At 34.8% G+C, this 13,711-nt stretch overlaps 1 protein-coding gene across 1 annotated transcript in view; it reads left to right on the forward strand.

Annotated features, from left to right (window-relative positions):
• The window catches only part of LOC133328111 (rab11 family-interacting protein 1), a 36,234-nt gene that overhangs the window by 17,949 nt on the left and 4,574 nt on the right, over positions 1-13,711 (forward strand). The window contains exons 2-3 of the mRNA XM_061536667.1: positions 11,575-11,719; positions 11,790-13,654. Coding sequence (XP_061392651.1) covers positions 11,575-11,719; positions 11,790-13,654 — 2,010 coding nt within the window. The remainder of the gene's footprint in view (positions 1-11,574; positions 11,720-11,789; positions 13,655-13,711) is intronic.

Below are 13,711 nucleotides of genomic sequence, written 5' to 3' on the forward strand. Positions count from 1 at the left end.
GTACGTTTTTTTGCGCAGATTGTGGTTACAAAATTTATTAAATTTTTTTTGTTTTCGTACATTTTTTGTTTTTTTGACTAAATCGAAGTCTTTTTTTGTGGAATTTCCGACCACAAAACAAAAAAACATTAGCCATTAAACGATGAGCCATAATAGTTGAAATGATGATGACAATGACTCTTGCGGAGAAGCTTTTAAAACATTTATGTTTTGCATGTTCAAAATTAGATTTTGAATACTTGAATCATGAATTCCCAAAATGTAGTTTACTCAACCAAGTCTTTATTTTCTAAAATAAAAAAATGTGTAATATTTTATTATTTTAAAATAATAAAATTAGAGAACTTTTTTAAAACCAATGCAATGCAATACTTTTGTAATCCATTTTTGGTTTTTAATTTCTTATTTTGGTAAACAAAATTTCCATTTGTGATGTAATCTCCTCTATGACTTTCTTCAAATGCAATAAAACATCAAAAAGTACAACATATAGAAAACAAAATTGAAACATGAAATGATTTTTTATGCTCTTTTTGAGGCAGGTTACCTACCACCTCAAAATAGTTTTGTGGCTATGCCCATATTTGCATGTAAACAAAAATTGTGTTCGCCACAACACCAAATCAAAATTATTATTACGGCAATCGTTTTATGGAGTTAACAATCAACATCGTCTCGTCGTCATCGCCAATTCGGCTGACCACTGAAGTTATGTGCCCCCTACCAAACATATTATTACCATATGGGTGGACACAAAACACAAACCATTCCGAAAATGAAAAAAAAAAACATGGATGGGGGAAAAACTTTCAAATTCCGTTGCGGCAAATACAAAAATAGTATTTTAATATGCAATATTTGTGTAATGGAACAGCGTTCATTCAACTATATGTTTATATTTCATTTTTCAAAATAGCAACATATTAAACTGTTTTTTCTTTTTGTAAACTTTTCAAATTCTTTTGAAAAATAGAATGACGCAAAAAAGAAAATCATCTGCCTGGGAAAAGTAATGTTTTTTCATGCGTTTATCGCCCAATTACGTTGAATTGTTTTCCTTTTTACGTTTTGAATAAATTGTGGCGGGCTGATGAAATTGCCCGCCACTTAATTAGTGGTAAAAATATTCTGTTTACAAAATTGTGTTTATATTTGTATACAGCATCGGGTTCGGGTATTATGTCCAATTCTGAACATTTCAATATAAAATTATTTACATTCAATTTTATTCGAAAGTTTTCAAGGAATAATCTGCGATTGACTTCTTGAGAAATGATCGAAGTTGACCGGCATGTTAGCAGTCGTAACACCGCACAGGAGCTAAAAAACGATAAAAAAAACTGTTTTAAACTATTTACAATTGACCAGAAACGACCAGGACAACGCTAGGCCACACACATCTACAGTGACTCGCCAGAAACTTCGGGAGCTTGGTTGGGAAGTTTTAATGCATCCGCCATACAGTCAGAACATGGCACCAAGCGATGATCATCTTTTTCTTGCATTGGAAAATTTCTTTAATGATAAAAAGCTGGTATCTAGAGAGGATTGTGAAAATCGACTACTAGAGTATTTTGCGAATAGAGAGGAGGACTTCTATGAGAGAGGTATTATGAAATTAACTTTAAAATAGTTCATATTAAAAAAAATTGATTTCTTTTTCCCCAAACTAATATATATTTCTTAAGGACATTCTTAGCAGAAAGTGTACACAAGAAACCAATAAGCCTAGGGTTTCTCAAATTTTATTTCTACGGATATTCTTAAAAAATATCCTTAGAACACTCTGCATACAGGTCAAAGTTATGAATCACTAAATGTTCCATGTCGGTTCTGACCAAAGAAGATCCCTATTGTTTTGGTAATGATGTAGGGGATGAAAATAAACTAAAACTGCCACCATTATGACCCTAACATCATGAAATTTAAAACAGAGAAAGGAATCTGATCTTGGAACAAGCTGTTTAAGTGGACCGGTATGTTTTGGTTTCGTATAGCCCGGAGAAGTTCATAGTATGTCGAAGAGCAGTTGTTGACCTTTAAATTGATATCAATTATAGTGGGAGGTATATAATTACATATTTACAGTGTCATAATTTTGAAAATAAGTAAAAAAATTTAATTTAAAAATTTAATAATTTGAAGTTATTGTCTCTGTGGTAGATCTTATGAGAATACGACTTAAACACTTATTTGTAACTTAATCCTTTATTATCTATTAATAGACGTTCATATGAAATTATTTTTAAATCATAAATTCGTGTGAGATGTATTTTCCACTACATTCGGAAGGCAATCGTTTAAAATACTTTCGAATACTAAATGCTGATACTATCGTTCCCACTGTATTTAAAGAAACAAACGATTTAATGTGAACTCACTTTTGTTTGTTTGTTTGCCAATGTAAATAAGTTATCAACATTATCTTTATTTCTCCAGTGTATTAGGGTTTGGCATGATCTGCTTTTTTCTTTTTTGTTGTTGCTGTTGTTGTCTAACATGTTGGCTCTGACTGGCTATACCCCCATTGATCTTGATCTTTGCATTTTTGCAAAAATGACATTATACGACGTTTCAATTTCTTTCTCTCTCTGCTGGTTGGTCGATTTATTGTTGTTTTCATTTCATCTCTCATTCTGTTTTTTGCGAAAATTACAATTAAAAAACAGTAGAGAGCAAATCAACACATGAACAAGCGAACGAGTGACTTGGCCCGGTATCTAGAGTGGTGGTACAATTGAAGTCACAGATACCAAATAGTACAATGGAAATGACATGAAAAAACGAAAAACCGGTGGCAATTGACTTTGTTCGGAATGCCAAGTTGATTTTTTCTTTGTTTTTTTTTTTCACTTTACGAGATTGTTTTTGTTGTACCTCCATCACCTTTGGATTAATGGACTATCTTCAACTTAAATGACCACTTTTTTTAATATTAAGATTAGTTTATGGCCTTATTTAGCTGGCCATTATAATAAAAATATTAATAATTAAATTTTGGTTTTTTAAGATTATTACTCTCTGTTTTGTGAGTGTGTGTAATTCGAAAATTTACAACTTTCACCTTAGTTTTTGGATAAAATTTCATAAATTATACTGAAGTTCTTAAAACAATAATAGTAATAATAAAATAAATGTCTGTAATTTTTCAGAGAATTGTTGGAATGGAAAGTGATAAAATTCATGCATTAATCCTTAAGTATTCTTCTATTTAACCTTCTGCTGCCAAATTGAAATTTGAATTTGCTTTATTTCTTTTCAGTTTTGTTTGTTCATTAATTTTCAAACCTCCAACGCTCGCTCACTCACTCATTGCCTTGAAAATCCACCGCAGCTTGAATACATTAGTCATGTTTTTTCTTGTTGTTTGTGTTTTATTTTGAGTACAATAGTTTTTCAATTAGTAATGATGTTTACTTTACCTACCTTATCATAATTTTATTTTTATGATTGTCCATTTGTTCAGCTATCGATGTCGATTAGCATGCGGTAGTGAATTATTAATGTAAGCAAAATTTAAGTAGATTTTGTTATAGTTATTTTTTGCAAATCATTAAGCTTTTATCAAAAACAGGTAATAAGTTGGAAGTGATAGATGCATAGGCAAGCGTAAAAATGTAAATCCTCTTTTATTTTAAAGATCTTATTCCGTTAATTTAAGTATATGACCTTCTGGAAGGCTCATTTTGAAGGTATTTAGTTCATATGTTTGAACATCTGTAATGGTATATGTGGTATTTAATAACTCTTAAACGACAATCTGTATAAAAAAGACCCTGGGAAGTCCTTCCGGCCATGAAAACATATATATAACCCGGTGACAATTGAATTAGTTTGGAATACAAAATTGTTGGTATGCCATTTGTCAGTTAAAAATCGAAATATTCGAACGAGATATGAAATTACTATAGAGCTCACAATATTTAAGATAGACCTTTGAAACTTTACATATAGTTTTTGGGTGGGCCTAATATAAGGGAACACATATAATTTGGTATTTTGGGCCTCAGCCTTATAGCTATTGAGGGTATATACACTTTGATACTATGGAAATGTTCCTCATCGAAATATTGGTTTTAGACCCCATGTTTCTTTGGGCCAAATCCGTTTTAGACAATTTGGAGTCGATCTACAAATGTCCGTCCGCCCGTCTGTCTGCCTGGCCGGCTGGTGCACACGATAACTCTCGAAGGGATTATCCGATTTCATCCAAACTTTGCACATCGTAATATTTATTTCAAATTTAGTTTAAATTCAAAGATGGGGTATATCGGTCCCCTACTTCTGGTACCTCCCCCCAAAAAATGGCCAAAATTTTGCAAACAAGTAATTTTATAATATCAAGCGAACGGACTATCCGATTTGAACCAAACCTTGCACAACATATTATCATGTATGAAAATGGAACACATTGGTCCACTCCTTCTAGTACCTCCCCCACAAAGGGATCAAAATGATCAATATTTATAAATCCAATTTCAGGCCAAAGGAATATTCGATTTAAAACAAACTTTGCATAACCTATCATCTTTATCAAGTCTAGATGAAGTCCGAAAATGAGACCCTCTGGTATCTCCCCACAAAGGATAACCATTTTCTATATTTATAAATATAATATCAGGAGAATGGAATGTGCGATTTGAACCAAACTTTGCACAACCTATTATCTTTACCACGCCTATATCAAGTCCACATGGACAACATTTTTCAATATTTATAAATCCAATCTTAGCGATTTTATTATCTTTACAAAGCATGGATCAAATCCTCCCGCAGAAAGGGTCAATATTTTATAAATTTGTAATTTAGTAACCGATTTGATGAACATTAAATCTGTAACCGCTTTGATAAAAACATACTAAGTATGTTTGCTTGTAAAGCGAATAATGATACACAGATTTTCGCTTTACAATTCCGAAGACCTGCACAAACCATAGGGTGAGGGTATATATCTGTCGGTAACACCGACTGGCATTTTTTAGCCGAATTGGCTACAGTTTGATATTGGGTGTCAAATATTTCTTCCCAACATGACATAGCTCCCGATCGAATTTTGGTATTTAGAAGCATTTTATGGTGGAGGGCACAAAAACTTAGACTCGGCAGAATGTAAGGGCATTTTATTTGTTTAGGCCTGGTAAAATTAGTGTGATGTGCAAATTTTGGGCCAAACACATATAGGGGTTAATTTCCGGTAACTCGAAGGTGTCCCGATGAACATAATGATTTAGTTACATGTTGTGGTACGGCTACAGTTTGATGTTGTGTGTCAAATATTTCTTGCTAAATGACATAGCTCCCGATCGAATTTTGGTATTTAGAAGCATTTTATGGTGGAGGGTACAAAAACTTAGGCTCGGCAGAATTTAACGGCATTTTATTTGTTTAGGTAAAATTAGGGTGATGTGCAAATTTTGGGCCAAAGACATATAGGGGTTAATTTCCGGTAACTCGAAGGTGCCCTGATGAACATAATGATTTTGTTACATGTTGTGGTACGACGTGGTCTTTAGTTTGTGAGGCTTGTGAGTTTTTTCTATTTAGTGAACCTTATTTTGAGAACTGGAAATAGGCATTCCTTGAGAGCTAGATCCTCGAAGCTTAACATTGAAGCATAATTTCCTAACACTGCAGCTGATTTTCGGCGATGTCGAACGTCTAATAACTTTATGGCAGATATTAGCTGAGTAAGACTCGGGTCCTTATGAGCTTCGATGACACTGACGTGCAAACGAATAAATTAATTTAATAATCACTGACCAAAAATATGATTTTTTAATTGGGTTTCAAGATCCCAATGAGTCTCGTCGAAAACTTTATTCTGTTATAGGTGTTTTGTAAGGATCTGATTTTTTTAGAAAAACTTTTGAAAAAGCCCCAATTGTGCCTCATTTTACAGTTATTTTTTACGACGAATAAAAGGATGGGGAACCTCTTCTGACATAAGATCATTGTTAGTTTTGTTCAAACCTCCAAACAAACAATTACCACTGTCACAGTATTGGTGTCAGTTTATATATAAAATACAAAGTAAAAATATTTCTATTATTATTAATAACTTGGTCACTGGTTATTACTCATAACTCGAGCCGCAAATTCCTAAATAGGCCAACACACATAACTCAACACGATTACCACAGACCGACTTCTCTACATATTTATATACAGCACACAAATAAATACCTTTGTAATGCGCCCTGACTTTTGCCTCTGCCTGCCTGCATGCATGCCAGCCTATCAATAATAATTGATTTTGGAAATTACGCTGCTTCACACCTCCAGCGCCCGCAAATAAACTCAACATAGCCATAGTTATCGTTCTTATCGCTTGCCACGGGGTTTATCTGTAATTTTAAAATAAACAAATTTATTATTAGTTGTTGTGCTCGTCGTATTCGCAGCGTATTCGACACTTGAGGTAGCGGCAGCAGCACCAGCGACTACTTTCGACGTCAAAACCCACCTAAACTAATGTTAGAGCGTCAATATGGTTGTTGTTTTTTCTCTCTTTACTTTCCATTGTATTTTTGTTTTCTGTTTTTTTCTTATATTTGTGTTGGCTTTCTTATTATTGCCGCTATTGGTGTTGTTGCTATTTCTTGACTTGTATTTTTTTAGCGTAATAATTTTTTTCTATTTGAGTTTGTTTTTCCTTTACTGTTGTTTTGGGTCCGCGAGACATGTAAAGTGGCACAGTGCCGGTTCTTTTCAATTGATTGATCGTCATAGCATCAAATGTCGCCTTGTCGATATTTTTGCTATTTTTTCTTTAGTGTTTTTTTCATTATTTTTGTGTCGTACATTTTGTACACCTTTTGACTTGGGTAATTATGCCACAAGCTTCGTCAATTTGTTCTGATTTTTTTTTCGTTGGACTTGTACTCTACAGAAGTTTGTCGGTGTATTCATTCGATTTGCAACAAAATCGAATAATGATCTATAGAACAAAAATATTCTGTAGAACCGTAGATAGAAAACACAACTTTTCTATAGACATGCGGAAAAGCACTTCTTTTAGAAAATACCTTCCTAAATTTTGTTACAAATTCTGCTGCAATTTGGCAAAGAATCCTCTTTGAAAGAAATGTAAGTCGAATGAAGATGAGATCGCCGAAACTAAAGCCTATTTGAAGTAATGTGTACCCTCTGCATATGGTATTATACAAATGTATTTACATTTGAACAGATCTGCGAAATCAGAGTCCATGCCTCAGGGTTAAACAATTATAATGGTGTTCCAACAGACACCAACATCGGATTTAATGTTGAATGGGGAAATTTATTACGAAGTGCAATCTATGGATCAAATTGGATACATCATTCGTTTCATATGAACTTCGATCCTTTGAGGGGAAGAAACAATAAGAGTGTTTCAAAAGGAGTGTACAAAACTAACACAGTTTTTATACCCGCAGCCTTATGGCTACTACACTTTGATACGTTGAAAATATTGTTTTTAGACCCCGTGTTTCTTTCTTTGAAAAATTGGAGTCGATTTACAAATGTCCGTTCCTTGTCTGCCTGTCTGGATGGCTGGTGCGCACGATATCTCTTGAAGGGAATAGTCGAATTCATCCAAACTTTGCACATCTTATTGTTTCTTCCAAACTTAGTTCAAGTTCGAAGATGAGGAATATCGACCCACTCCTTCTGGTACCTCCCACACAAAATGATCAAAATTGTGCAAAAAATTAATTTTATAATATTATGCGAACTGACTATCCTATTTGAATCAAACTTTGTACAACCTATTATCTGTACCAAGCTTAGATCAAGTAGTAACATGTGGCCCATTGGTCCATTCCTTCTGGTACAAATTTTCAAATTTTTAAAAATTTAAAAATCCGATATGAAGCGATTGGAATGTCCGATTTGAACCAAACTACGCCAAACCTATTATCTTTACCAAGCCTAGATCAAATTTGAAGATGGAACCCATTGGTCTATTCCTTCTGGTACTTCCCCACAAAGGGTCAACATTTTCAATATTTTGAATTGATCAACATTCTGAAACATCTTTGATAAAAACATATACCTTATATAAAATGAATAATAAAACATGTGTCTTAATTCGTAGACCTTCTCCGCACACCATAAGATGAGGGTATATAACTGTCGGCTACGACGACTGACACTTTTTTACTTATATGGTTGTCCCAAGAACGAACCCTGCTAAAATGTATCTTGTTTCAATATACCTCTCAAAAAGAGTATGGCTTAATTTCATATAAATGATCCCACAGTATATCGAAATAAATCAAAAATTTTGTGTGGTAAGCCCGACTAAAATTTGTTCACATTTTGTTATAGCTCCCCTATAGACATCAGATATTTCCATAATTATTCTTTATAGGATATTCGGAACGTAACTATTTGCACATGAGCCATAAAGCTTTTTTTAAATGCCATCTGGAGATGAAAAATACTTATTTAATATATCTATTAGAATCAAGACGTTACAGTCGATCACTTTCGATGTTCTTTCCTCAAAAGTTCCTCTCTATAACAAACAATTTTACATATTTTTGTTTTATAGGGGAAAATAAACACATCCAGTACATAAATCTTCATTGCTTTGTTGTTATCTGTATCACACTTTTTGCTCACAACTAAATACAAAACTTCACGCATGTTTTGGTACTTCCTTTTTTATTGCTTTTCTCGAGAAATTGTCGATACGATTTCAAATCGTTTTCTAATTCAAATTTCTTTTTGGAAAGTCATTGAGATTTATTGACAGTAGCACGCTTCGGCAGTGGCAGTAAGTGGCAATTGTAGTAGCAGCAATCTGACATGATTGCGAGTGATGATCTGCATATTTGATTTGTTGAGGAATATGCCAAAAACAAAGTAAAACTTCTTGATTTGGTTCAGCGAACTTTCATTGAAATGAAATTTTATTTTGTAAATAAATTTATAATATATAAGTGTTTAATTTTTTAATTTGCTACAAATCTTTTTTTTTATTTTTTATCGTTTTCTCTAAAAATGTTCACAATCTCCACCTCATTTCCGCAAATGTTTGCTGGCTACTTTTGTGTTTATGTGCTCTGTTTCATTTGCCCTTGAAATACCTCCATGCCAATGCTATACTCTGTGCCATGAAATCAGCTCAACATCCCCTCTTTTGAATCGGTTTATTTATTTTTTGTTCATTTTTTTATCGTGGGAAATCTAAAACAACCCAAGTTATTATTTTAGTAGTAGTTCTTCTTAATACGATAGCGTTTTAAATGTCAATTGTGGGTAGTAGTGGTATTTATCAAAAAGCTGTGGCATTTTTAAGGCAACTTGCGAAATTTAAGTTTTTTGATCGATTCCAAATAAACATTTTTTTGCTAAAAATGTGACTCAGAAATGGAATTAAAATATACATAAGCACAAATTTCAACAAAAATAAAAATCCAATGTGTAAAATATTTGCGTTAGGCAGACAATAGGTAAAAGAAAGAAGTTTCAAAAGAATAAAGGAAATATTTGAATATTTTTTTAATGGAACAAAAATTTTATTATTTAAATTTGCTCCCTGTAGAGTAGAGTTCATATTTATTTTATATACTGTTTATAGCGAGGTGACTCATATGGACTTGGGCTTTGCCTTAATCTATATTTTTTTATTACTTCGCGTGAAAATAATCTCTTCACAAAATTCGTTAATAAAAATCAAATCAAGTTCTCATGTACGGCGTATCTATTGTTAGACTAAATCAAATATAATACATACGAAATCATAATCACTTAATTGTTTTGTTTGCTTTGAAGGCTCTGGTAGAGAAGGTGATGGGGAGAAGACATTTCAATAGAACATTCAAAATACTTATATAGACATCTTATACCTTTCAAAAGTTATTCTACGGATTGAATATCTTTGCAAAATCACCCTATAACAAGTAAAAAGGGTCAGTCGGTGTTGCCGACAGATGTGTATACCCCCAGCCTATGGTTTGCGGAGGTCTTCGGAGTTCACCGAGGTTTTATTATTCATTTTATATAAGGTATATGCTGTTTGTCAAAGAGGTTTCGCTTCAAAAATAATTTACCAGAAGAGAGGGCAGACGGGTCCCTCCTTCGGACTTCATGTAGGCTTGGTAAATATAATAGGTTGTGCAAAATTTGGTTCAAATCGGACATTCCATTCGCCTGATATTAGCTTTGTAAATATTGTCGACCAATGGATCCCATTTTGGGACTTGATCTGGGCTTGGTAAAGATAATAGGTTGTACAAAGTTTGATTCAGATCGGAACGGACGTTCGCATGATATTATAAAATTATTTTTTTTTGCACAATTTAGACGTTTTGTACCAGAGGTACCAGAAGGAGTGGACTGATATTCCCCATCTTGAATATTGAACTAAGTTTGGAAGAAACAATAACATGTGCAAAGTTTAGATGAAATCGATTATTCCCTTCGAGAGTTATCGTGCGCACCAACCGGTCAGAAAGATAGACGTACTCCAAATTTTCTGAAACGGATTTGGTCCAAAGAAACAAGGGGTCTTAAACCAATATTTAGATGAGGAACATTTTCACGGTATCAAAGTGTATACGAGTGAGTTCGGAAAGTTCATAGCCTAGCACAAAAAGTGCGGTATAAATTCAACGAACTAGCCGAACTTGTTTGTGACAGATTATCAAATTAGAATTCATCTTCGTCTTCGCTATCAATGACACGTACACGATTTGGTGGTCCAATGCTGTCAAAGGAGCCTGTGTACGACATACCATCCTCGTCGCCATCTTCATTCTTCTTTTTACTCCCAGTGGGAAAGTGTAGTTTGGAACGAACTTTTTGCTCTGTGCGATGCTAAATCCTTGAGAAAGTCGTGGGCTTGAAAAATTTAGATAATTTTCTACGAATGCCCTTTACGTTTTCCATTTCGTCAATGGAAGATATGATTTTTTTCCTTTTTTATTTTCTCAATAATTATTTTGAGATTCACACACAAGTAAATTTCACTCAAAAAATTGCGTGTTGAAAAGAGATGTTTGAAGAAGTAACGACATATTATCCTCATTTTTATGTCTTTCATGTACCAGGTAGTCAATTAAGTAATGAATTCATCTAAAATTCAAAAAATTTATTTGAAACTCTGCTCTAAACGTTTTTACCACGCACATTTCCATGTTGCAAGTTAACGTTTTTTAAGGAAACAACAAACAACTGTAATTTTTCATGACCGACTAATTTGTTATTTGATGATTGATATGAACATGTCACGGTCTTAACCTTGGATGAAAAATTGAAAAATTAATTAAGTTATACAATATATTGAGGTGTAAAAATACGTCCCACAAACAACAACAACAAGGGCAACAATATGTTAAGATTTTCCTACTCTTTCCAACTTGAAAATCTTAAAATAATTATTGAAATATGGGAACATTGTCTGAATTCCCATTTTTTAACATTCTAATAGTAGTCTTTACAATTTTTACCAAATATATCCTTTCCGCAGTCTAACGGCTAGACAGACTTGCAATTATTTCCATTATATTTTTTTATATTTTTGTTATTTGTTTATTTTGTAAATATTTTAACATTTCCCCTTTTTCCTTCTTTCTATTTTTCCAGTTCAGAGTGCCCGAGGTTTATTATGCAAGGGCAAAAACAACACAAACAATTGCTATGTCACCATTGCAATGGGCAAGGAGAAATACCAGACCTCCGTAAAAGAAAAGGCTGAAAGTAATGTACAATGGAATGAGGAATGTGAACTGTAAGTACTTCCACAAAATACTCCTAAATTCCTTCCAATTATTTAAAACCCCTCTCTATTTCTTTTACAGAAAAATTCCCGATCAAGGCAACAGAGCTGAATTGGTCCTCACCTGTTTACATCGCAACAATTTGGGTATCGATGAATTCCTTGGACAAGTAACGCTGCCTTTAAATGAAATGGACCCCTATGATCGTCCCAGACCCAAATGGTTTAAATTGGAAAGTAAACCCGGCAAGGAAAAGAAAAACAAAGAACGTGGTGAACTGATGGCAATGATTTCGTTCACCGTAAAATCGGGATCCCTGACCGATTTGAGTAAGAAGGAAAAACACAAGTCTTCCATTGGACAACTGGCATCTTCGGTGGGTGGTAGTTTACTCTCGATTGGCCAAATAGAAAAACGTAAAGGTATCAAGAAAATTGCCAAAAAGTTCGGTTCCAAACTACACTTGCCCACCGGAAGTAAAAAGAAGAATAAAGACGGCGACGAAGATGGTATGTCGTACACAGGCTCCTTTGCCAGCATTGGAACACCAAATCGTGTCCGTGTCATTGATAGCGAAGACGAAGATGAATTCCAATTTGATAAGCTGTCACAAAAGAGTTCGGTTAGTTCGTTGAATTTACGCGACGGCGGTGGTCTGCAGACACCTGCATCAAATTATGCCAACAAAAATTCTTCCCCGCTGATGGGTTCGACCGGCAAAGGTAAGGATCACCATCTAAGATACGATGGATCAGACAACCTCAGTGTGGATCCGGAATTGGAAGAAATTGAAAATGAATTTAGCATTAGAGCTCGTACTTTACCGCCTCCCTCGAAACCTCCGCGGACACCTCAAATGGATATTAGTGTCAATGGTGGCGGCGGAGCTGGTGATATCAGAATCAATGGCAAACATAACAACAGCGAATTGGATGAATGGGAATCGAAATTGTATGGACGCAGTGCTGATAGCGGAAATTCGGATTCATTGAAGCGCAGATCATGGGAACCAGTAGCTGTACCCTTGTCTTCTTCCAACAACGTAGCCGAGGAATCGGTGGTAGTGGCCTCCAACAATGAATCGATGAGCAAATCATTTTTACCTCCATTGAGAGAAGCTCACACACCAGAGACCTTAAGTGACAGTTCCAGTTCAAGTAGCGACGAGGAAGAGGAGGAACCACCAAAATTATCCGAAAAGCCCAAGGCTCCCAAAGTTCCTAAACAATCCCCCGAAAAGTTGGAGGAGGAGGTGAAACCCAAAAAACCAACAGATCTCAAATTTGTAACTGCCACCAATGAATCCACCAAGAGCGATGTTGTTTTGCGCAAAGATTCCCTTCTCTCTCCCGAAGAGGAGAAAAATGAATTTGCTAAATTTAATGCTTCTTTTGCCAAATTCGAACAGAGGCACAGTGCCAAGGTATTCGACATCGAGGAAGAAACAAATAACTTTTTAGCAAATGAAACCATGTCTTCGGCCAAGTCACGTGCGTCTCCACCACAACCTAAACCACGTCCCAGAAGTTCAGCCTCTTTGGAAAAAGAGAAAGAACAGTTGCGTGTCAAAGAGGAAGAGGAGGCAGCAAAAGAAAAGTTGCGTTTGCAGAGGGCTGCAGAAGATGCCAAACTGGAGGCAGAATTAAAGGCCAATGAGAAACGTTTGCGTGAGGAGGAACAAGCCTTGCAAAAAGAGCTAGAAGAACGTGAAGAAGAGAAACGACGCGAGGCCAAACGCCGTGAAGAAGATTTACGCATCTTGAATTTCTCCAAACGTTTGGTAACGCCCGAGGAGACAAAAGAAAATCCATTTGTGGAGAGTCCAAAACCTAAAGAACAAACAAAAGAAGAGCCGAAGAAAAAGGAAAAAGTTGAGATTAAAGAACGTCCCACATTCAACAACAACAGCACCAACAATTACAATAATCGAGGTGAGCGAGGTGAGAGTAGTCGGCGTTTGTGATGAAATGGATTTTGTGTTTGTGGAATCACCATGCTTTTTG

Source organism: Musca vetustissima, unplaced genomic scaffold (assembly GCF_032173495.1).
Source record: "Musca vetustissima isolate MV318-11 ecotype Yass unplaced genomic scaffold, APGP_CSIRO_Mvet_v1 utg4359, whole genome shotgun sequence".
In the NCBI taxonomy this organism is placed as follows: domain Eukaryota; kingdom Metazoa; phylum Arthropoda; class Insecta; order Diptera; family Muscidae; genus Musca; species Musca vetustissima.